The sequence below is a fragment of the Octopus bimaculoides genome, chromosome 2 (assembly GCF_046866305.1).
Source record: "Octopus bimaculoides isolate indiv1 chromosome 2, ASM4686630v1, whole genome shotgun sequence".
Taxonomy (NCBI): Eukaryota; Metazoa; Mollusca; class Cephalopoda; order Octopoda; family Octopodidae; genus Octopus; species Octopus bimaculoides.
This window is the reverse complement of record NC_142929.1, coordinates 106,837,061-106,862,812: the sequence shown is the minus strand read 5'-3', so window position 1 is coordinate 106,862,812 and position 25,752 is coordinate 106,837,061. Positions and strand designations below refer to the sequence as shown.

Below are 25,752 nucleotides of genomic sequence, written 5' to 3'. Positions count from 1 at the left end.
CTGGATGCCCTTCTTAACTCTAACTACTCTGCAGAGTGTGGTGGGTGCTTTTACATGGAACTGCAAAAAAAAAAAGCACCCAGCACACCATTATGTATGGAAAACCATCCTGTTGGCATGTGTATGCATGTGTGTGTCTGTGTGTGCATGCCCATATGCATGCACATATATGCACATAGGTAGATGCATGTGAGTGGATGTGTGCAGGAGTATGTAGTGTACAACCTGCTACTGCTAGGGATTACAAGCATATCTATGGACTTTAATATCCCAGGTAAAGTCTGCCTAAGAGGAAGAATTTTAAAACTGTTACCACAAACCTGCCAGAGGCATTAAACTATTGTCTCAGTTCACTTTCTTATATAAGCCACTGATACTTCATACTGTAGTTGCTGTTATTGCTTTATTATTGTCATTGTTGTTGTTGCGTCAAGATTATTTTATTTTCCTCTCTCCTCTACTGTGTATATATGTGTGCAGTTACAAACTGTGTATGTGCATGTGTGTGTGTGTATGTATGTGTGTGTGTGTGTGTGTGTGTGTGTGTGTGTGTGTGTGTGTGTGTGTGCACCTGAATATGTATAAAGAAGGTGTGGATTCCACTGCCCTCCTCAGATTGACTTTTTGTCTCGCTCCTATTAATGCCATCCTACAAATTCAAACTCTGTCAACCCCTATTTTATCATACCAATGATGCTGAGTGTGATTTGCATAACTGGAATATTTTAGGGCAAACGTTCCTCTAAGCTTTGTATTTTTTGCTGCGAATACTGAGGAGGTGTTTTGATTGTATTATACCATTTTTCTAATTGGCTTGCAAAGCAATGACAGTTAATTTACCGAAACACATGTATGTTTTATAAAGGTTAAAAATTCAATATTTTCTGTGTTTATTATTACTATAACATGACTCTTATTCTACATGCTAGCCTATCTGGTGGTTTGATGGTTTTTGTCTAATCATGGTGGGTGTAGAAGCGGAGTGTGGAACTTTCTGAACTCAAACCTTTGATTACGTATCACATCTTCCGGCCCACTTATTTTATATATATATATATATATATATATATATATGTATATATATATATATATATATATATATATATATATATATATATATATATATATATATATATATATATATATATATATGTATATATATATATATATATATGTATATAATGTGTATATATATATATATATATATATATATATATATATATGTATGTATGTATGTATGTACATGTATATATATAGATATATATATATATATTTGTCATTATTATCATCATGATGCATACATGCCTCTCTGTGTATATATATATATATATATATATATATATATATATATATATATATATATATATGTATATATATATATATATATATATATATATATATATATATGCGTGTGTGTGTGTGTGTGTGTGTGTGTGCATATGTGTATGTACGTGTGTGCTGTGTTCATGTGATGTGTTGTGGTGTGTGTGTGAGTGTGTGTGCAAATGTGTGTTTAAGTAGGTGGATGTACAAGTCTGTTTCAGTCATGACAAATATCATTTCAATAATGAATGAAATGATCAAACAAATGTAATGCATATATTATCACAAGATATTGATTAGATTCCCAAAGACTACAGGTTGCTTTAATAACCCACTTGAGATTGAAGTAAACTTCTGTTGTCCTGGCAACCTGTTCAGTATTGTGACGAATACCAATTGTAATACTGGCAATAAAACTTTTTGATGGCTTTATCAAATTTAGGTAAAGGACCTTTAGCTGTTAGTAAAGATAGAAACATTCTCTTTCAATTGAAAATAAACATCTGATATATGTAATATTGTTGGTAGGGAGCACAGAAGATAAGCTTAAAAAGAAGTTGCACAGACAATAGCCATTTCTTACCTGCCCTTTCAGTCTATGACTGGTTGATGGAGATCAATGTGTGAAGCTAGTGCAGCTAACAATATAATTTAAAATGATGCTGGAGGACTATTAGAGATGTACATATGTATAGAGATAGTTGTTCCAGACAATTGTAATCTGGGGAAGAAGGATAATTGCTAGTGTGTTCTAGATGAGCTTCAATCATGCAGAGTTGTGGCACACAGGAAGTTAACTGAATGGCTATGTGAGACCACAAATCAGGAAAAGGATGAAAGTGTTAGCAGATACATTTCAGAGTTTGAAGCCTCAGAGGTGAAATACAATAGAAATGATGCTAAAAAAACAGGATTGAGTTCAGTTTCTTGTTCAAATGTTGATGATGCACAAAGAAACCTTTTCTACTTTGTTTATTGATAGTGTAGCCTGATAGTGTTGCCTAAACTGTAGTGCCTGACTGGTATCTTATAGAGGTGCTCTTTAGTGGTACTTGGCAAAGTTGCCTTGCAAGTGACCCAAAAATTATATCCAACAATGTTGTGCTACAGTACTGACTGGTGATGCAATCTGTTTGTGGTTCCTGGTAGTGATGGCTGGCAGTGTTGTTTGATAATGTATCTAAATGTGTTACCTGACAATGTTATTTCACAGTGTTGGCTGACAGTCATATCTGACTGTGTATCTGGCAGTATTATCTGACGATGTTGCTTGACAGTGTTGCATGATCATAGAGCCTGATAGTGTGGTTGGCAATGTTGTCTGAAAGCACTGTTTGACAGTGTTGCATGATAATGGTTCTGACAATAGTACTTAACAGTGCTTATCTTATAATGTTACCTGGCAGTGTTATCTGAGTGTTACTTTACTATGGTACCTAACAGCAGTACCTTACAGTTATTTGAGAGTGTTATATGACAGTGTTACTTGACAATATTAACTCACAGTATTGCCTTTTTAATGGTTGTCTGGTAGTATTGTCAGACAATACTGTGTGACTGTGGCATCTGACCATATTGCCTAGAAGTGTTGGCTGACTGTGTTTGAAAACACCGTCTGCATGCACAGATAACATAAAGTTAATGAATATTTGTAGGAGACTTTAGACTTTGAGGTTTAAATTTCCATGTTTAATACCCAATCATTAAAGAAGAAGAGAAATTTTTATGTTCATGCATATTTAATATATTGTAGTACAGTGTTATGTGTTTTTCATAAAAAAAAAGAAGTTAATATAACTCAACAGAACATGTGTTACAACCAAAATAATTGTAATATATGCATGTTCACAACCTTTCTCAAATAATTAATGCAAATGAATTAACAGTAGAAAGTACATTACTCTACTTTGTTAAGAAGAGGCTAAACGTTAAATTAAGTGTTGTAATATATATATATATATATATATATATATATATATATATATATATATATGTATGTACACACACACACACATGTGTGTGTGTGTGTTATGTAGAAAAGGAGTAGGTAGTAACTCTATAAGATGTACCCGGTGCAAGCTATGGACACATAAGAGGTGCAGCAATATCAAAGGCAGATTAACTACGAAGTTAGTTTTTGTATGTGGCAGATGTTCAGGTGCAATAAACACTGTAAACAAACAGGAAACAACTTCTATCTCATTCCAGGGAGAAAAACTAGAGGTAGTCGATAGCTTCCGCTATCTGGGTGACCAAGTTAGTAGTGGGGGTGGGTGCACTGAAAGTGTAGCTGCTAGAATAGGAATATTCTGGGCAAAGTTTAGAGAGCTCTTACCCCTGCTGGCGACAAAGGGACTCTCACTCAGAGTAAAAGGCAGACTGTATGACGCATGTGTACGAACAGCCATGCTACATGGCAGTGAAACATGGGCTGTGACTGCTGAGGACATGCGTAAGCTCGCAAGGAATGAAGCCAGTATGCTCTGCTGGATGTGTAATGTCAGTGTGCATACCCGTCAGAGTGTAAGTATCTTGAGAGAAAAGCTGAACATAAGAAGCATCAGTTGTGGTGTGCAAGAGAGACGATTGCGCTGGTATGGACATGTGGTGAGAACGGATGAGGATAGCTGCGTGAAAAAGTGCCACACCCTAACAGTTGAGGGAACCCGTGGAAGAGGTAGGCCCAGGAAGACCTGGGCTGAGGTGGTGAGGCAAGACCTTCGAACATTGGGCCTCTCCAAGGCGATGACTACTGACCGAGACCTTTGGAAATGTGCTGTGCGTGAGAAGACCAGGCAAGCCAAGTGAGATTGTTGCCAGTGCCCCTGGACTGGCTCTTGTGCGGGTGGCACATGGGATGCACCATTTTGAGCGTGGCCGTTGCCAGTACTGCCTGACTGGCCTTCATAGGATTTTTGAGCGAGATCGTTACCAGTGCCGCTGGACTGGCTCTTGTGCGGGTGGCACATAAAAGACACCATTTTGAGCATGGCCGTTGCCAGTACCGCCTGACTGGCCCTCGTGCAGGTGACACGTAAAAGCACCCACTACACTCTCGGAGTGGTTGGAGTTAGGAAGGGCATACAGCTGTAGAAACTCTGCCAAATTAGATTGGAGCCTGGTGTTGCCATCCGATTTCACCAGTCCTCAGTCAAATCGTCCAACCCATGCCAGCATGGAAAGCGGGCGTTAAACGATGATGATGATGATGAATGCTATGGCATGAAAGTGCTTTGTATATCAAAATAGTTAATATTGTATATATTGTATTGTATATATTGCATGATTTAATTTAATACTAGCCTCATTCTTAAGGATGTAGAACACTTTCTTGTGATAAATCATTTACATTTTTTCTCAAAGACATGTCAAGATATATTATGAGTGTGTATATATTATTCATTTTTCTAGTTGGCAATTCTGCCTGTTCTTTTATGTTTTATTTTTTACACGAAAAATGCACCATGGTGTGCTACTGTAAGATGTATATGTATAGTCATAAAACCTCTCTCCCCCAATAATGATTGTGTACGCTGCATATAAAACACTGAAATCCCAAAATCACGAGATTCATACAGACACATATTTAGTTGAGTACACGCGCGCACACACACACACACACACACACGCACACAGAGAAATTTCCACATTATACCCCACCACTGTGACAATCTATAAAATTATAACCTGACATGGTTGTACAAGAAAAATGCCAGAGTTTTATATCAAATGCCAAATTGTAAGTGTACTAGCACTGCAGTACATCAATAATTTAGTTTATCAATATTGCAGTATAAATCCAGAATAATGGCTGATGTTAATGATATCTTGCATTGGAACAAGGCCACATAATTTTAAGGTACTTGTTATATTAACCCTGAAATGGTAAATAGCAAAGGTGAAGTTTGTGGGATTTGAATTTAATGGAACAAAACTGAATACTTTAACACATTTGGTTTGGCACTTTACCATTTTTTCAATTCCATTTTTTGGTAGTTGATAATGATAATTAATATTTCTTTTCATAAAAAACAAAGCTGATTTTTTTTTTTACAATGGGAAGTTTACTGGCATCTACAGAGGCATTTTTGATTTGTTGAGAATGGAAAGAAGTCTTTGATTCTTTGATTCTAAAATTTGAATACTAAATCACTGAGCTTTTCGAATGAAAAATGCATTTACTTTCGTTCACTACTAATATTTTCAATATGTTTGAGTGGGTATCCTACAAAAAATTAATTATTTCCTGGTCTCCTTTTGTTTCTTCAGTATTTGAACTTTGCAGTTAAATCCCATGTGACACTGCTTGTTTTAATTTTATTCTAGAAACAGATTTTGATCAAAATAAGTCAGGTTAAGCTTGAAGTTTCCTCATCAAAATCAGAGAAAGCTACGTGAATTACAGTTGCTTTCAGCTCAGACTAAGTTGCCTTGCAATTTTCTCGACTAGAAGCCCTGCTAAAGTTATGCATAATTATTTCTGGAAATGATGCATCCATTTGAACTCCTTGAATTCTATTGTACTGAATATTTTCACTGGTTTTGATTATACTTAAAGCTCAGCTTTATTCATCATTTTATCTTATTACTCATTCTCATGGTTGATAAGTTGCATAAGATTATAGGTTGTGACATAGCAATATTGTCAGCATCTAATGAAGTCAGTCGTGAGTAACAATTTATCATATACACATATATACATTCAGATGACTTTAGAATCCTCAATGTTAATACAAAAACTACAGCCAGTATCACTTATCCTCCATTTGTGTAAGCTTCTAAGATATTAAAGTATAGACCTGATATTGGTATAAAAGTCTCCAAGGAGGTTCATATTAACCCTTATGGTAGAGCAATATTCTCTTCTTGTAGACAACTGGAAGACACAATGCGGTATAAAATGGTAATATAGCAACAATTTGAATATTAATATCAGCAACATTGGGGAGAGTAGTATTTTTGATTGACTTAATATTTGCATCAAATTATTTCTGAAAGGAAAGCCTACTCCCTGCTGGAGCTTCTATGTCTATTAAATAAATACACTATGCACTTGTAGGGAATTAGTAATAATGGCACCCCCGCCTCCCACGTGATGAATGGAATAACGTAGTCACTATAAGTAAAGAGGAGTACGTAGTAGGCGGTCAGAGATAGTTGTGTCTTTACTGGTTTTACTAAGTATAATGTATACCGAAGTAGGCATTATAATAACCCAACATTTCAAGGAGGAATTTCAACCATGTTTTGTGGTCTGCTACCACAACAGCTCCTTTATAGGATCCAGTTAGCTAAAGACACCATCAGGAGGAACCATGTCCAGTTTTGGCCCCTATTCCTCTACCATTTTGACGTGGTGGGGACTCCCCTTTTGGAGGTGTCTTCAGCTCTGGTGTTGAGTGCATGTCTTCTTTCTCCTTCTTTCTTCTCTTCCCTGGCCTCTTCAATGTAGCATCAACGAGTGTCAGCGAGCAACTGACTGTCTTGTCAAATTTCCCTTTAAATACCAGCTGCTAGGCTCCAGCAGGCAGCCCCAGCAAGTTGTCACATGACACTGTCTAAACTTTAACTGACAAATGGAGGGCGCATAGTCTTAGACCACGCATTCTCTAGACAAGACCATCATCAGTCAATCAGCGAAGCTACTTCAGTATCAGCCTGTCTCACCTAATGATGTTATTTTCCTGCCGGCATGTTATGACTTTCAAGCCATTTTTGGTCTTCTCGCTTCAGCCATATATAGAAGCTGGCTTTTTCGACCACCTCCTGTATTCTCCTTATTAGTTTTCTCAGTTCCAAGCTAGAAAATGCAAATCTTCTTTTGAATAACATTGTCATTTTTCTTTCAATGAAGCCCCTAGCTCTCACTGCCAGGTGGTAATACTCAACAGTCTATCCCTGTTTTCTGCACTCTTCGATAAGTTTTTCGTACCTCTTCTCATTTCGTTTCTCTGCATTGTCGATGTCCTCTTCCCATGGCACTGTCAGTTCTAGCAAAATTCCTATTCTCCGTTCTCTGTCCCATAGGACTAAATTTGATCTTTTTGTCATTTTTATGAGTGGAAATATTACTAGTCTTTCCAATCCGTGGCCAGCTCCTAGTATCTTTCGTCTATCTCGTATATTCTATTTGTAGGCCTGGTCTTATGTCCTTTTCCCTCCTTCCAGAAGTATATTTTCCTGCACTTTTCCTCTTTTGGATACTCTTCCCTATTGTATCCCTCGATCTTCTCCTTGAGTGCTGCGCTTATGATGCCGAGGACTTGATTATGCTGCCATGTATATCTTTCTAGTGCTAGTCTGCAGTTTGACAACGTGTCTCACCGTCGCTTTCTCTCTGCATCTACATTAATCAGTTGTTTTATGTTCCACCAGACTAAGTTCGCCGGTGAGGGTAGAACGTTGAAAGTAGACTTGATCAGGAGGGATGTTCTTGCTTGTTCTCAAGCCCAAAGTTCCTTCCATGAGATTCTGCGACTGACCACATATTCCTCCCATCTCAGGCACTGTCCCTGTTGACTACATTGCACCAAATGTACATTTCACCTTTCTTCTTCCTCCTTTCTCACTTCGTGTCTCACTACCTCTTTCATCTGTTTTATACTGCTCTTGCAAAATGGCCAGGTTTCAATTCTTGGACTGGGGGATGCATTGTATTCCTAAGCAAAACACTTCATTTCACATTGTTCCACTCCACTGTGTTGATAAGAATGAGTAATCCTGCAATGGACCAGTGTTCTGTCCAGGGAGGAATATATATATACATGTGTGTGAGTGAAAAGGTTGAATTATATTTCGTCCTTTAATTTGGAGGATTCCAAATTATGTATATATATATATATATATACACACATACATACACCAGAGAAACCAAGAAACTGGCCCTATGCACCTTACTAAGTAATGTAGACTAATCATGTGTGTGTGTGTATGTATGTGCACATGTTCGTATGTTTAAGTGTGTTTGTGTGTGTGTGTGTGTGTCTAAATTTGCATTAATTCACCAGAAAGCAATAAATTGCAGAACTCAATATGCAAAAGTAGAATATTCTTTAATTAAAAAAAAAATGTTAAGCTCAAAAATGTCACTCCTCAGAATCCCTCTTTACAGCAGGCTTAGTGGGCAGTATAATGTATAATGAACTTATTGTATACAGTACTCAGGTGCTTTACATATCTGAGCCTGCTTTCTCTAAAAGCATTGGACTTGTGAAAATATGTTAGTTTATTTATTATCTGAAAGTGTACCAGAGAAACACCAATAGTTATATTTTTTTTTAAAAAGTTATGAGTCACATTTTATGTAAAATGGTTGTACAAAGATAACATATTCAATTATACTGTCTTCATAGCAGCTCTCGTGGTTATGTATTATTTACTTAACTACATTTCAGCTTTTATCTGTCAATACCGTAAGTGTGTGTGTGTGCACGTGTGTGATGCTTATTTACACACACACACACACACACACACACACACACACATACACACACACACACACATACAGTAGGTATGTATGTATGTGTGAATATGTGTTGTTGAAAACATGACTATTTTCCCCGTTACTTTCTATGTTTCTTTTATTTTTTTTTACCAATTTCTTTCAATTATTCAGTATGAATGTTTGCAAATAATAATATTCCAAGTTCCATTGATGTTTCAAGGTGTCTTTGATTGTATCCTCCGGAGGAAAACATTTGTACAGCTGGATGTGATTGTTACTTTTTGTTGTTACCATCATCGTTGTTGTCATGTATAGTCCTGAGGTCATCCCTGATCAAATAAAATCTATAATTTAAATAAATTCCAGTCATCTCATCTTTTATTCTTTCACTCTTCACAGACATATAACTCAGAATACATTATTGAATTTGTACTTCCCATTTTTAAGAAATTTAGGTTGATGTAGCTGCTATTCCTTACAGACCAATCAACCATGTAGAACAGTGTTTCTCAACCATTTTTCACCTAGGGACACCTTCGATTCCTGTTTTACTTGGATGTATCCTCCGAGTCATTTGATGTTTTAAAAAATCTTATTATATTTTTATCATTAAATATTATTAGGAATTGTATTAAAAAAAATTGTTAAAATATTTTGTGTATTGTAAAAGTAGCACTCTGTCAGTTACAATGACGAGGGCTCCAGTTGATCCAATCAATGGAAAAGCCTGCTTGTGAAATTAATGTGCATGTGGCTGAGCACTCCACATAGTTCTCAAGGAGATTCAACATAACACAGAGTGTGACATGGCTGGCCCTTTGAAATACAGGTACTACTCATTTTTACCAGCTGAGTGGACTGGAACAATGTGAAATATAGTGTCTTGGTCAAGGACACAACACGTTGCCAGGAAGTGAACTCATGACCTTACGATCATCAGTCGAATACCCTAACCACTAAGCCATATGCCTTCACATTATAGAAGTATAACCTGTTTATTAGAGAAAAATATTAGCAACAAACTCTTATATTGTCCTCCAAGGGCCATATGGACCCTGGTTGAGAACCACTGGTATAGAAGCTTCCTCATTGGCTCACTTTTAATTTTTGTTTTTGTTTTTCATGTTTATGGCTTCATGAAAGAACCATGCAATTTCTGTTGGCAGCTCTGTTTCTCATTGATTATCTCTGAACTTTAATATTTTTCTGGTCAATGGTATCAGGTTTCTGGACACAGTTGGAATATGGTCTCACCATTTGCTCCAAGTTTCAGTTTGCTTTGCTATTACTACTAGAAGATGCTATTTATGTGCTAAGTTTGAGCTCTAAACCAAATCAATACCAACCGCATTTGCAACATTTTTATGAAGAATATTTTTGAGCGAGAATGTCTTAAAATGGACCCTGGAGCTCTATTACTACAAATTAAACAAAGAACATTACAATAAAGAAGTATAAAAATACCAAAAAAGACTAATAGAAATACCGGAAATAGAGCACAGAAATGTTATCAATAACACATTTCTAAATAGAAAGGTGTTCTGACTATCTATATAGATGATTGTGTGTGTGCGCGTGTGTGTGTGTGTGTGTGTGTTTATATATGAAAGGTGTTGTGACTAAATAGAAAGGTGTTCTAACTATCTACATATATGTGTATATATGTGTGTGCGAATATGAGAAGAGAGGGAGATGCATATGTATGTGTGTATATAAATACACACACACCCATTATGCATGCTTTCATAGACATCTGCATCAAAAGAAATGTGAGAGAGAGGATGAGAATAAAGTGTAATCTTTATTATCAGTCACAATCTTCCAATCAGCTTTTCTATGTTGCAATTGATAATAAGTCTCTTTAAATTCCCTCCTTTCATATTCTTTATTACTTATCATTTCCTCCATCAATGCCAACATTGTTGGTTGCACTAGTATCTGATCTATAATCATAATACAATTTTTATTTATTTATTTTTCCTACTGCTCTTTTTTTTTGTTATAATCTTCTCAGTTCTTTATTTATCATGTTCACCTTATGAACTAAAGTAGTACTAAAGCCAGTTGTTCTTGACATCAGTCACAGTTTAACTCTTTAGATACCAACTTATCTGAGACCACAACAGGATTCTATGCTGCAAAGTTAATTGTTTTAAAGTAATGACTGGCTCATATCCAGGACACAAAACTTGGCTTGTGAAGACCTGTTGGGGCAAGCGAAAGCGAAATCGTGATGGCACCTGTGTCCTGCGTCGCTTTCCTGGCACTTGTTCCGGTGGCATATGTAAAGACATTCGAGCGAGATCGTGCCAGTGCCACTGGACTGGCTCCTGTGCAGGTGGCATGTAAATTACACCATTTTGAGCATGGCCATTGCCAGTACCACCTGACTGGCCTTCGTGCTGGTGGCACATAAAAGTACCCACTACACTCTCAGAGTGGTTGGTGTTAGGAAGGGCATCCAGCTGTAGAAACTCTGCCAAATCAGATTGGAGCCTGGTGTAGCCATCCGGTTCACCAGTCCTCAGTCAAATCGTTCAACCCATGCTAGCATGGAAAGCAGACGTTAAACGATGATGATGATGATGATGATAATCTCAATTAAAAACTTCTATCAAAATTTCATATTAATTTATATTCCAAACACCAGCTTAATAATGAAAAAGTTATTTTACTAAATTCTTCATTATTTTTGAAATTAATTGAAATAAAGGTAATGTATTTTAATAGAAATATGGTAACAAAAGGTTTAAGAAGCTAATACAAGATATATCCAAAACTTAAAAGTGTTTCATAATTTTTTTCAAGCAAGCCATCTGAAATCTCAACAAATGTTCATGATTGGTATATTTAATTAGAAAATGGTTATCGTTTTTGTGAAGGAGTCATGATTATAAATGATGTGTTCAATTCCTGGATGGGTGGCACAGTGTGTCCTTGAACAAAGCCCTTCGTTTCATGTAGCTCCTGCTTAACTAAAGATAAGTAGCTGTACTATTTCTGGTGCAGCCCTCTCTCTGCCTTTAGCTGTCTCATCCAAGATGGTCAAAGATGGAATGGAGGTTTGTGCAAACACAAACCAAAGGAGACACATGCCAAAGGAGACAGAAACCAAATGAAACAAATGCCAAAGGAGACAGAAACCAAAGGAGACACATACCAAAGGAGACACATACCAAAGGAGACACAAACCAAAGGAGACACAAACCACAGGAGACACAAACCAAAGGAGACACAAACCACAGGAGACACAAACCAAAGGAGACACATGCCAAAGGAGACAGAAACCAAATGAAACAAATGCCAAAGGAGACAGAAACCAAAGGAGACACATACCAAAGGAGACACATACCAAAGGAGACACAAACCAAAGGAGACACAAACCACAGGAGACACAAACCAAAGGAGACACAAACCACAGGAGACACAAACCAAAGGGCAATGAGGACAGGATTGGGGAGCAAGACATAAGCAAAAGCTTAGTGCATGAAAAGAGGCAATGTGAGGAAGAGGAGAGATGTAGTTTGGTTTGTTGGAGTAGGGTGTGGAGAAGTTTTATTGTTACATGTGGGTGGAACCCACAGTGCTTCTAGAACTCAGTTTTGTTGAAGTGAGCAAGTTTTCTGAAGAAACTTGTATTGCCAGACATCTCAATCCATTGTCATCTCTTCCATGACGCCCAACATCCTGAAATCGATCCTCACCATATCTTTCTGGGTTTCCCTCTTCTACAGGTGCCAACAACTCTCAGTGATTGGCACTTCTTTATGCAGCTGTCTTCATTCATACGCATCATATGTCCAAGCCAACGTAGTCTTCTTCTTTGCATGCTACATCTGATTCCTCTTATGCCCAACTTTTCTCTCAACACATTTGCACTTTGTCACATGTGCACACTGATGCTGCACATCCAATGGAGCACACTGCCTCCATTCTTCTCTAGTCTGCACAATTCTTCTGCATTCAGAACCCAAGTCTCACTACCATGGATAGCTTGACAGAATTATTAAAATTCTGAGATCAAATTCTACTGAGATCAACTTTGTCTTTAATACCATGAATCAGCTATATAATTCCAAAATATGTGTTAGAACTCAATATTTGTTCACACATTTCCCATTATTAATTAACTTAAAATTTAAAATGTTATTTCAAATCAATTTCTTGCAGCAATGTACATCGTAATAATCATAAGTTTTAACACTTTATCTTCCTTTTCATGATATTTAGATACATTTACATCTGACTATTCATGCATTAAGTATTAGTACTGTGTAGTGAGGTTAATTTCACAGCCAGGTTTCACTTGTTGAATAGAAAGCCTTGTGCTCTGTTTACACCTTGCACTAGTGAGCTCACTTATAATTAATAGCCTAAAGAAGAATGGGCTACATTAGGTTGATAAAGAATTTTGTTGAGTACATCATCATCATCATCATCATCATCATCATCATCATCATCATCATCATCATCATCATCATCATCATCATCATCATCATCATCATCATCATCATCATCATCATCATCATCATCATCATCATCGTTTAACGTCCACTTTCCATGCTAGCATGGGTTGGACGATTTGACTGAGGACTGGTGAACCAGATGGCTACATCAGGCTCCAATCTGATTTGGCAGAGTTTCTACAGCTGGATGCCCTTCCTAACGCCAACCACTCTGAGAGTGTAGTGGGTGCTTCTATGTGCCACCGGCACGAAGGCCAGTCAGGCGGTACTGGCAATGGCCACGCTCAAAATGGTGTATTTTACGTGCCACCTGCACAGGAGTCAGTCCAGCGGCACTGGTAACGATCTCACTTGAATGTCTTTACACATGCCACTGGCATAAGTGCCAGGAAGGCAACACTGGGCACAGGTGCCTACATAACCGGAAAACAGAGGTTCAATGGTAACAGCAAAAAGAGGAATTGAAGATGCTCCAAATATATTTCAGTGGTGCATCAGATATGTTGGCAAATAATATAAAATGGCAATGGTGAGGCAGAGCCTAAAAGTAAACCAGCAGTTGGAAGTTGTTATTGTGTAATCTCAGATTATTAGCCTTGATCACATGGATAGATGATCAAAGATATTCCAACCTAGGCCATCCAGTGTTGCTTTTGTCTTTTCTCCAGGCAGAGTTCATTGAGGACCTTACTATTCAATGTTTTTAAGATATAGTTGGATGTATTTTGAGGGAGGGCTGCTTGTTATTTCTAGAAGACTGAATGACCCTGTTGAGGCTCTTTCATTGGTGCATCAATTGGAGGTTGTCAGTAACATAAGGGTTCACATTCATGAAATGGGACAACAATGTTGGATATTATTGAGCTTGATAATGATTTAGAGCTACATGGGAGCTACATGTAGAGCTACATGAGAGCTAAAGTATTTGGAAGAAAGTGCTCTGGAAACGCTGCCAAAGCCTTGTTAGCAAATATACTTGGCTCTGCTGAATGATGCTTCTTTTCAGGATAGTTGATTTCATTCATATTTGGTGTTTATTAAGTATCCCATTGCATTAAGTTCACCTCTGGACTACCTGTGCCAATTCCATCATCATATTAAAGCAAATGATCAAATCAATTTAATTTTTTCATTTAAACCTTTTTATACCACACTGTCTGAGACCATCCAGAGTTCTATGATACAAATTTACTGTTTTAAAGAGATCCAAATTAAAAGCTTCCATAAAAATTTACATTAATTTATGTTTAGAACACTAGATTAACAAGGCTATCTTTCGATTTGATGTAAAGAAACGTCAAGTAAAAGCACATGGGTTTTGTTTACATCTAATTGGCCTGTTAGGGTTAGGGTTAGGGATAGGGTTAGGGTTGGGGTTAGGGTTAGGGTTAGGGATGGGGTTAGGGTTGGGGTTAGGGTTAGGTTTAGGGTTAGGGTTAGAGTTAGGGTTAGGGTTAGCCGATTAGATGTAAACAAAATCCATGTGCTTTTACTTGACGTTTCTTCACATCAAATCCGATTAACAACGTCAAAATTATTTTACTAAATTCTTCATCGTTTTCAAAATTTATTAAAACACTGTGTACTTCAACAGAATTACAGCAATGTGGTTTTATTTCTGACCCTCTGCTCTATGTAGTGTCACTGAAGTCAACTTTGCTTTCATCTTTTTATAATCAATAATCTAAAGTGCCAGTCAAGTACAATGGATTTGTGGAATTGTAAGAACATTGGATGAAATGGTTTGTAATATCTATTTCAGTTCTGTGCATTCTGAGTTTAAATCTCATCTCCTGTCACAAGGAAAAAAAAAATAAACAAACATTGGTGACATTTCTGTCATGATCTAAGACTGGCAAGACTGATATGATACCAGCCATTGAAAAGCAAACAGAAACATACTTTCCTTGGTTTGATCAGAAGATCAGCTGCAATACAATGACTGAATTATTAATCGGATAACTGGTTTCTTGAAGATACAGATAATCAGGTTGTAGAAAGCGTTCCAAATCATTTTGTAAAATATTTAAGAGATGAAGCCTCTGTCAGACATGCATCACCACATGTATGTGCTGGCCTGGACATGATTTTTTTGAAGAAGATAAGCAATTTGCCTATGTAAACAACCCTCCCCTATCTACACCAATGATGTTTATCCAAGGGAAAGTACTTCAACTTAGACCAGTACAGTTTGGTACTAGTGTTGTCACAGGTTTGCTTTATTTATATATATATATATATATATATATATATATATATATATATATATATATATTGTCAATATATCATATATCCAAATAAGAAGCACACTCTAAAGTATAGAGCAGTAAAGTATTAAACCACTGAAGTTAAAGTCTGGTCATAGAATGACCAATGATTTCGCATCCATGAAAGTTGTAGCCTTGTGGACAGCTCATCAGACTTTATACAAAGAGAGGTGAAGAGTTAAACTTGTCTTTGTATAGAATCTGATGAGCTGTCCACAAGGTTGTGGCTCTCAGGGATGTGAAACCATTGGTCACTCTATCATCATCATCATCGTTTAACATCCGCTTTCCATGCTAGCATGGGTTGGACGATTTGACTGAGGACTGGTGAAACAAGATGGCTACACCAGGCTCCAGTCTGATTTGGCAGAGTTTCTACAGCTGGATGCCCTTCCTAACGCCAACCACTCCGAGAGTGTAGTGGGTGCTTTTACATGCCACCGGTACGAGGGCCAGTCAGGCGAGTACTGGCAACGGCTACGCTCAAAATGGTGTATTTTACGTGCCACCTGTACAGGAGCCAGTCCAGCAGCACTGGCAATGATCTCGCTCGAATGTCTTTGCACGTGTCACTAGCACAAGTGCCAGGAAGGCGATGCTGGGCACAGGTGCCATCACGATTTCTATGATCAGACTTTAACTTTAGAAATTTAATAATATATATATATATACAAGAGTTACAGAAAGGATTAGATAAGATCTGGGCTACATATGTTTCATAGCGAGCTGAACCTCAGAAGTGGTAAATATCCAGGTGAAGTGTATAACACAGGCTCCTCTTCAGGCTGAGGATATATTGATTAAATGAAGGTTTACATTGTTGCAAGGAGGTATATGTTAATGCATGAAAGATTCAATCTGATTGAATCTTCCATGCATTAACATATACCTCCTTGCAACAATGTAAACCTTCATTTAATCAAGATATCTTTGGCCTAAAGAGTAGCCTGCAGTACAAACCTCACCTGGATATTTACTACTTCTGAGGTTCCACTTGCTATGAAACATATGTAGCCCCATAACTCTTGTATTCTTATTTATATAGCTGGTTACCCTGGTCACCTACCATGAAATATAAAAATAACTTTTTTTCAGTTTATTGAACTTCAATACGAAAAAATCGACAACCTTCCATCTCAATAAACCACTATTTTCCCTAAAAGTTGTTTTTTTATATTTACAACGGATTGCTTGAAGCTAACTTTCTTCCTACACCTTGATCCCTGGATCTTACATTTGTATATGTATATATATATATATATATATATATATATATTGTCAGTAAGTCGTAAATCCAAAAGAGAAGCACACTCTAAGTTATGGAGCTGTAGAGTAATTAGATAAAGATAGTTATGAATAGTTATGGCCAGTCAATGGGGTTATGTAGGGTTTCGTGCCCATAAAGCACTTTATAGATGCGAAACCCTGGGTAACCCCATAGATCAACCATAATTATCTTTATCTAATTAATGTGTGTGTGTGTGTGTGTGTGTGTGTGCGTGTGCGTGTGTGCGTGTGTGTGTGTGTGTGTGTGTGTGTGTGTGTGTGTGTGTACACATATAAGACACGCTTTTCCCAGTTTCTGTCTACCAAATCCACTCAAAAGGCTTTGCTCAGCCCAAAACTAATGACTGCCAATTCACTTCTTTAAACATGACAAGAGACACTAAAACAGAGGAATAATACAGTTATTCTTACCCATGAAAACAAATTCAATACAAACAGTATGTATTTAATAACTTTTGATCGATGTTTGTATTTCCGTTTTTTCTCCTCATACTTTGGATCAAAGCGACTACTGCTTTTACGGACAGCCACAGAATTGGTTTCTACAACAGTAGTAATAGAGTTAGTATCTACTATTGTAGCCATAGAGTTTGTGATTGCAGATGTGGCTACTGAATTGTTCTCCACTGCATAAGAGGTACTGGGAATTTCTTCAATGCCTTCATCTGTACCAGAGTCTTCAGGACTTGCTAAGCTGCAGTGTGAATGAGCTGAATAGCGATCCCGGGATGAAGAAGCACGTGTATCTAAAATAGAGGAAGAAAAATTATTTTAGGAGGAAGAAGAATGTTTACAGAGAATAGCAAACAGTTGTTATTTTGTTGCTGTTTAACCCAAGTCAATGCCGATTGAACAGCTCTAGACTGTGATGATATCCTCTTCATTTTCTAGGCATGTGGTTTATCAGATATCAACTACAGATAGACAAGAGGTGTAGTGGAATCAGAGTGAAGAGAAGATTGTATGATGACAATGATGATGATAATGGGCTTTCTATGAAATGCTGTTTCTGTAAAACAAAGCTTCACTCCTGGAATTTTAACTGATTTCTTTCTCCCTTCCAACCAAACCTTCATGTCAAGTATTGGAAATAATTTGGTGAATCATCTGAGCAGTTGCTGGACACCTGACCACGTCTGAAGTTGTATATCTCTGTTAAGCTGTTAAAGATCTGTCCCTCTCTCAAAATGTTTATGCACACATTGCTTGTATTGAGTACACAGTATGTATTACAGGTATTGGGTCATTCTATTGGAGCCAAGGGAAATGAAAGGCAATGGCAACCAAAGAAAGAAAGAAAGAGAAGAAAGAATAAGGTAAAAAGAAAGAAAAGTATAAAGTCAAAGAGGAAGAAAAAGAAGAAAGAAAAGCCAATAGGAAGGAAGGAAATTTATAAAAACAGAAAAAGATCAATTCTAATTATCAATGAAGGGCTTTTAATATAACAACAACAACAACAGCAGCAGCAGCAGCAGCAGCAACAAATAAAATAAAAAAGTGAAAGAGAAAAGAGGGAGACAAAAAAAATTACTAACTGGTTTAGAAATATTAGTTAATCTCTTCCTCTTTCACCTGTATAGTAAGTGTGTGTGTGTGTGTGTGTGTGTATGTGTGTGTGCATGCATGGGAGATGCACATGTATGAGTGCATGTGTGTGCATGTATTGGGGTAGATATGTATGAGTGCATATGTGTGCCTGTGTGTGCACACGTGTGTGCATCCATGTGCATATGTGTGTGCATGTGGAGAGTGCACATGTATTAGTGCATGTATGAGCATGTATGTATTCTTATGTGTGTATACATGTGTGCATGTGGGGGATGCACACGTGTGCATGCATGTGTGTAAATGTATGTACTTGCATGTTTATACATGTGTGTGCATGTGCACACATATAGAGGAACATGTATATGAGTGCATGAATATGCATGTGTATGTGTGTGTATGCACATATATGTATGTGTATGCATGTGCATATGTGTGTGTATACGTATGTGTGCACGTATATGTATGTGTGTGCATGTGCATATGTGTGTGGATGCATGTGTATATATGTGTGTGTGCATGTGTGTGTATGTGTATGTGCATGCATGTGTGTGCATGCATGTGTGTGCATGTATGTGCATGCACATTTACATGTGTGTATTTTAACCTGAATAAAAGCCAATTGCAATCTTCTTCACTCTTTTGAAACACTTTCCATGTGGAAGATTTCTTCAGATTCTGGTTAACTTTAGTTTATTGATGGAAGAAACCAGATTAATGTAGTTGATGATTGAAACTGAATGGTAATGAGGACTTTTACTTCTTTAGTATTTGAATGTATGTGTGTGTATGTGTATGCATGTGTGTATGTGTGCAGTTTTGACTCTTCAAGTTGGTATGTATGTGGGTATGCGTTTATGAGTATATGTATAGATTTACCTTTTTATGTTTGTATATATGTTTGGATGCATGTGGGTATGTGCTTATATGCATGTGTGCATTTATATGTATATGAGTTTGTGTGCAAAGCAATCATTATTAAGATTATATTTTGGGTGTGGTTGCATGTGTGTTTATACAAGTATTGTGTATGTGTGTGTGTATGTGTGTGAAGCATGTGCATGTGTAAAGGCAATGAGTGGTGAGGGTTTGTGTTTTGACTAATATTATACATATGTATGTACTATGTGTGTATGTATGCATGTGTTTGGAGGTAGTAATGCAGATAAACACAGTAAAGCATGTCACACATAAACATATACATGTGTGTGTGTATACACACATACACGCGCACACAGAGCAATACACACACACACACACACATGTATATACGCACACACATGAACGCATATATCTACATCTATTCTGAAAGAAAAACATATATATATAAATATATAGACATATATTTATATAGAGTACAACAAATACAGAATACTATGAAGAAAATATATAATGTCATAACTCAATAGATGTTTCAGGAATCTATGAGTTACATAATAATTGTAATAGTCATAATTTGCAGATGGAATATACAAAAAGTATTGGGTATGCAACCAGTAAAAGTCATGGAAATATTACAATAAATTCATCTTCTCTCATCCAGAAAAGATTGGCAAATACGGTTCATATGGTAGTGCCAGAGATTTAAATGTTTGAAGAGAGGGAGAGAGGAGGTAGACCAAGAACAAAAAAGTACGAAGAAGGAGATAGATATCTACAACTTAGAAGGAGGAAGAGAGGCAGAAAAGGGGTGAAATGAATGGAAGAAGTAAAAAAGAAACAGAGAGAAGAGGAGAGAGGGTAAAGGTGAAGTCAATTTGGTGAAAGGAAATGTTACTGGTGGTCAAGGGAATCTAACTAAGCAGACAACAAATCAGCTAGGAATGGCAACTAACCAAACAGAAAGACTGGAAGAGATAAGCAATGAAGGAAAGGGGTGAGAAGGAAAGTATGTTGAGATACGGAGCTGAGAAGGAAAGTATGTTGAAATACTGAGCAAATGGTTCAAAGAGAAGTGAGGAAGAAAATGCTGCTAGCCTAGCTAAGTAATAAGTAAAGAGCTTAGGAGAAATCATAAATACTTTACATAATGGGAAAATGTGGAGTAAAATTTGTGCTTACACAAGAAGATTACATCAGAGAGCCTATTGAGTAACAAGATATTATAACAGCAAAGAATGGTGAGTGATTCTCTGCAGCTTAACTGACAAACATTGTGGTTAATGTTTTACAAACCAGGATATGGTACAGAGAATATTCTGGGACTTGAGGTGGTGTATATATGTAGCTTGGGAGGTAGAGATTTTAGAGGTTCCATTTGAGAATGAACAGGTGAGTTCGAGAGAAGTGCTTGAAATCATCAGTGCTGCCAATAGCGAATCCAGCCCGGTGGGAACATAGAAGTACTCAGCATTTATATACAACATTATAGCATAAATAAAATCCATCTAATGGACATAGTTGGGAGACCCAACAGTGTTTGGGTGAATGTGTGTATGCATACGTATACGTGTTTGCAGGCAGGCATGCATGTGTATCTGTTTTGTATGTGTACTGTGCACACACACATGTATTAATTCTTCATGTTGTATGTCTGTTTTGCTCTTGGGTTTGAATGTGGGTGTATATGTGTCAGTATGTTTTTGTATGTATATGAGTTTGTATGTATTTGTGTGTGTGTGTTTATCAGAGAGAGAGAGAGAGAGAGAGATAACAAGTAAGAGACATAATGACAAAGATAAGAAATGAAAGCTAACAAGTGAAGGACAAAGAAAGGAAGGGAGAAAGGGCAGAAGAGGAAGGCTGTCATCCATGGCATTTACAAAACCTCCAAGACTGGGGCATGGATGGGGTTAAGAAACACATAAGTCATCAGTTACTGCAGTTGGAAGTAGTATTTCAGAATAGTGAATTACACTCAGATAGGGGACAAGTTTAAATGTTTGTAACACAATGGGCCTACCTATAAACACCCTAGGGTCAGTTGGTGGTGTTAAACTAAGTGGATAAAGTCTACTATCAAAAACCAGTACAATCCACCAAACAGACTTCTTGCAGTTTCCATTTAGCTAGTTTCATTTGCAAGCTTCAGTTGACCTGAAGTCAATTCAAAATGGACAAAGTGCACTTGGTTATGATGATGAAGGATGAAACCATTACTGATATGCAACTGGAGATGCAACTATTACTGAAACAAGGCCTCCAGATTTTACTGGATGCAAGTGAAAGTTTGAAGGGAGTTGCATAGGAAGATATTGTACATGCAAAGTAGATGGAGATTTTTGGGTGTGGTAAGGACTAACAGAAGAGGTGTGGGTTTTCTGCTCATGAAACTGTGGGTCAGTACACAAGGTTGGAAGGGCAGACGGGACTTGGGAGTAGAATCTGTCAGGGAGAAAAGGAGAGCAAGGTCATAAAGATAGCACAGCTGGAATTTCAGTGTGTGTGGGTACAGGAGAACAAAGTGGATCAGAAATTCACTTTAGTGACAAATGTTGTCATCACCAGTGAAGTGTAAGAGATCAAAGTAAGTTATACAAGTTCTGAAAGAAATCAAGGGGATTGCTGGAGTATGTGCTATCTTGCTGCTCATTCTCCTCTTAGCCTACGTTTGGATGCACTGTCAAATACCTTGGCTGCTAGCTAAGGTTACTTGCAAAGTGATGCAAATGAGGAAGGATGAGCAGAAAGATAACATAAAATTTGTGAAGATGGGGCAAAAGAACAGAGGCAGAAAAGCGTATTCTCTTTTGGTAGAGAAAAGGCTAGGATATGTTAGTGGATGAGGAAAGAAAGCAGATGGTGCAAGCAGAATTGGTGAACATGAGCCCGATGCCTGTGTCAAGGATGGCACATTGTATGATCAGCATGGAGTTGACTGTGCCCCAAGAAACAAGAATGACAGGAGTGAGAAAGAAGAAAGTGAGAAAGTTTGCAGAATTGAGGGAAGTGTGCAAAGGAAATGGATGGGGCTTCAGAGATGTGGATGGTAGAGGTTGTGTAAAGGGACTTTTCAGGGTTCACTGCTAGAAGGGTGATTAAGATTTTGATGGCCAAATTTTTGTCAGAGAAGAAATTTGATCCTAATTGTTATATATAATTATGTTATTTTGAGTATTATCATCATCATTACCATCGTTTAACGTCCGTTTTCCATGCTGGCATGGGTTTGACTGGGGACTGGCAAGCCAGGAAGCTGCACCAGGCTCCAATCTGATCTGGCAAGGTTTCTACTGCTGGATGCCCTTCCTAACGCCAACCACTCCGAGAGTGTAGTGGGTGCTTTTTATGTGCTACCAGCACAGGAGCCAGTTGGGGCGGAATGGGGGAGGGGCTGACATCGACCACGTTTGGATGGTGCTTTATGCTTGCCACCGGCACCAGGAGCCAATCAGGTGGCACTGACAATGACCCACGCATGAATGGTGCTTATTGTGTGCCACCAGCACAGGAGCCGATCAGGCGGCACTGGCATTGGCCACAACTACAATTTCCATTTGACTGTGATTTGATTTTTGATTGTGCAAATACTTGTTGTTTGTTTTATACTCATTAATAATATACTTGTTTTAATAAATACAAGGATGTTTTACTTGGTTTGTATTATAAAAGTTAGCATGTGTAATCATCTTTGTTGTTTTAATGAGATTTGCTTCAAACAAATCTTTTAGAATAATATATATAATCATATGATAAACTGCTAATAAAAATAGCATAAATTGTTTTGTTATGTAGTTATCTAGATTATTAAGTAAATACAGGTTAAAGGTTGGGATGTAGTTGGGGGCAAGGTAGAAGGGAAGGGGGAAATTTACGGGAGAGTATTGGTCAGTTTCTGTTGGATAGCAGAAAACGTGAGAAGTAACACCAGAGAAGGTACAGAGTAGAGCAGCCCAATGCAATTTCAGCCAGCCAGAGGGAAATGTACAGTACTTAAGTGCTTGAAACATCAATGAGATCAGATGTACTGCTAATGATCCTCCACTGTTTGTAATGGAAGACTTTGCAGTCAATGTTTTACACTGTAAAAGAAACTTGTCCATGATGCAGCACAGTGGACAGAATGCAGAAATCTTTGATTTCAAAGCAAATTTTTTAATCCTATAACCATGACAAAGAGAGATAAAGACAAACAGAAAGAGAAACAGGAGGAGGGAGGGAGGGAGAGAGAGAGAGAGAGAGAGAGAGAGAGAGAGAGAGAGAGAGAGAGAGAGAGAGAGAGAGAGAGAGAGAGGCCTTTTGAAAGTAGACAGATTGTACATATGTGGAGTTTATTTTTGTCTATTTGCTGTTCTGCGTACTTATGTGCATGTGCTTCTCTGTGTGTGTATGCGTGTGTGTGTGTGTGTGTGTGTATAAATGTGTATGCATGTGTTTGCCAGCAAATACATTTTACTTAATAGATCTATGTATTTGGAGGCAGGAAGATGATTGAGGACATTGGAATAATTAATTAAATACTTTATCCCAATAAGTTTAATCCCACTTGGTTCAAAACTCAGATCCTAGTGTAGCCACCTTTCCCCTTATTTTTCTCATTTGAAAATCAATAAGACTCATATCTGAATTATTCAAAGGCTCTAATCAACAGACTTCACACTTTCCCAAATACATCACAAACACAAACCTTGTAGATCCTAAAAAAAAAACTTCCTATATTTGAAAATCATACATAGTGTGAAAACATAGGATGGAGTAGTGAAAAAGGATCTACAAACATTGGAAATTACAGAGGGGACGACAGGGGACTGAAATTCCTGGCAGTTTGTTGTGCTTGAAAAGACATATCAAGCTAAGTAAAAGCATGATTGCCCTTCATACAGGCTCATCCCTTGCAATCCTCTTAAACTGAGCATCCCTAATTTCATGGGCTCGTAAGTGCTGGTGCCACATAAAAAGCACCCATACCAGAACTGAGTAAAAGCACCCAGTATACTCTGGCATCAAGTCGTAGAAATCATACTAAAACAGACAGGGAGCCTGTATAGCCCTTGAGCTAAACAGCTCCTGTCAAACCATCCAACCCATGACAGCATGGAAAATGGACATTAAATGATGATGATGATGATGTAAGTATGGATGTGTGTATCTATTTACATGTGTATGAGTGTACACGTTTTCTGTGACTTTATAAGTGTGTGTCTATGCTTATAATGTGTATGATAGTGTGAGTGCATGTGTGTAAAACACTTTTACACAGCAGAAAATATGTCTATGTTTGTGTGTATCAGAGTATATATTTTATATGCAGAGTCACTATGTATCTCTTCTACAGTCAGACGCAGGTGTCCTGTTTCTCTGTAGAACTTTAATGTCTCAAAAGGTGATATAAAGCAGCCTCCCACTCAACTACACTCTCGCTCAGTGTACTGCTTTTCTGTTTTATGAGTTACTTGGCAACCTCATTGGTATAGGCACCACAAAAAAATCGCACCCAGTACACTCCGTCAAGTGATTAGCATTAGGGGGATTATCTGGCTGCAGAAACCATATCAAAATAGATACTGGAGCTTGATACTGTCCTCTAGTATATAAGATCCTGTAGAACTATACAACTCATGCCAGCATGGAAGAGAGATGTTAAATGATGATGATGATGATGATGACAACGACAACGATGACAATGATGACAACAATGAAGACGATGACAAGGACAACAATGACGATTCATATACTATCGTTAATGTCATTTCCCTATTCCAACTTATTCAACCACCACAGCATTAAGTGTCTCTACTTGTGTCATGTTTGTCTGATTAACTAAACTGCTTGAGAATCTGCTCAGGTATTTCTTAAAAGCTACTGACACCAGATAATATTTTTGCATCAACAATTTTGATGCAAAATAATACAAAAATCAATTCTTTTTATTTAGGTTTTTTTTAATGTTTTTTTTTTTATATAAAACTGACAGTTCCCTCATCATATGCTGGGTGAACTACAGATTATAATTTTTCAGCACACATGTATCTTCGCTGTAATATTATAACACAATTCACAAATAAGGAAAATACAATAAAAAATACAGTTATATTTATCAATACATAACATCACAGTTCATTTGGTGGCTACAACAGTAGAAAATACACTTAAATACAAATAACCACATATTCTTTCACAAGTATTAGTAATTGACCTACAACCATACTGGTTTCAAGGACATTTTGTTGCTCATATCGAAGTTTATCATAGGCAATGGGGCTGAGAGAATTGAAAGGAGAGAGGGGCAGACGAACTGTCATGTTTAAAAACAATAAAATGAATTCCGACATTTTAAGCCTGTCCAACACCATAGGAAGCAAAGAAGAATTATAGATGTAAACTCTACTTTGTTTTCTCATTAGGAAAAGTGCCAGGAGAGGTGCCAAGAAATTTCGCCAATATCATATTTTTTTGTCAGGGTAGTGGGAGTGGTGTTGCTGGTATTTGTCAGTTTGAGAACTGCTGGCTTATATCAACCATCGTACTTTGTTTAGTGTTT

The 25,752-nt window shown here is 37.4% G+C and overlaps 1 protein-coding gene across 3 annotated transcripts in view; it reads right to left on the bottom strand.

Moving 5' to 3' along the window:
- LOC106870387 (tetraspanin-33) overlaps positions 1–25,752 on the bottom strand; it is a 176,815-nt gene that overhangs the window by 40,070 nt on the left and 110,993 nt on the right. For all 3 annotated transcript variants that reach the window (XM_014916430.3, XM_014916431.3, XM_052978563.2), the window contains one exon: positions 17,199–17,533. In XM_014916430.3, the coding sequence (XP_014771916.1) occupies positions 17,199–17,533 (335 nt within the window). The remainder of the gene's footprint in view (positions 1–17,198; positions 17,534–25,752) is intronic.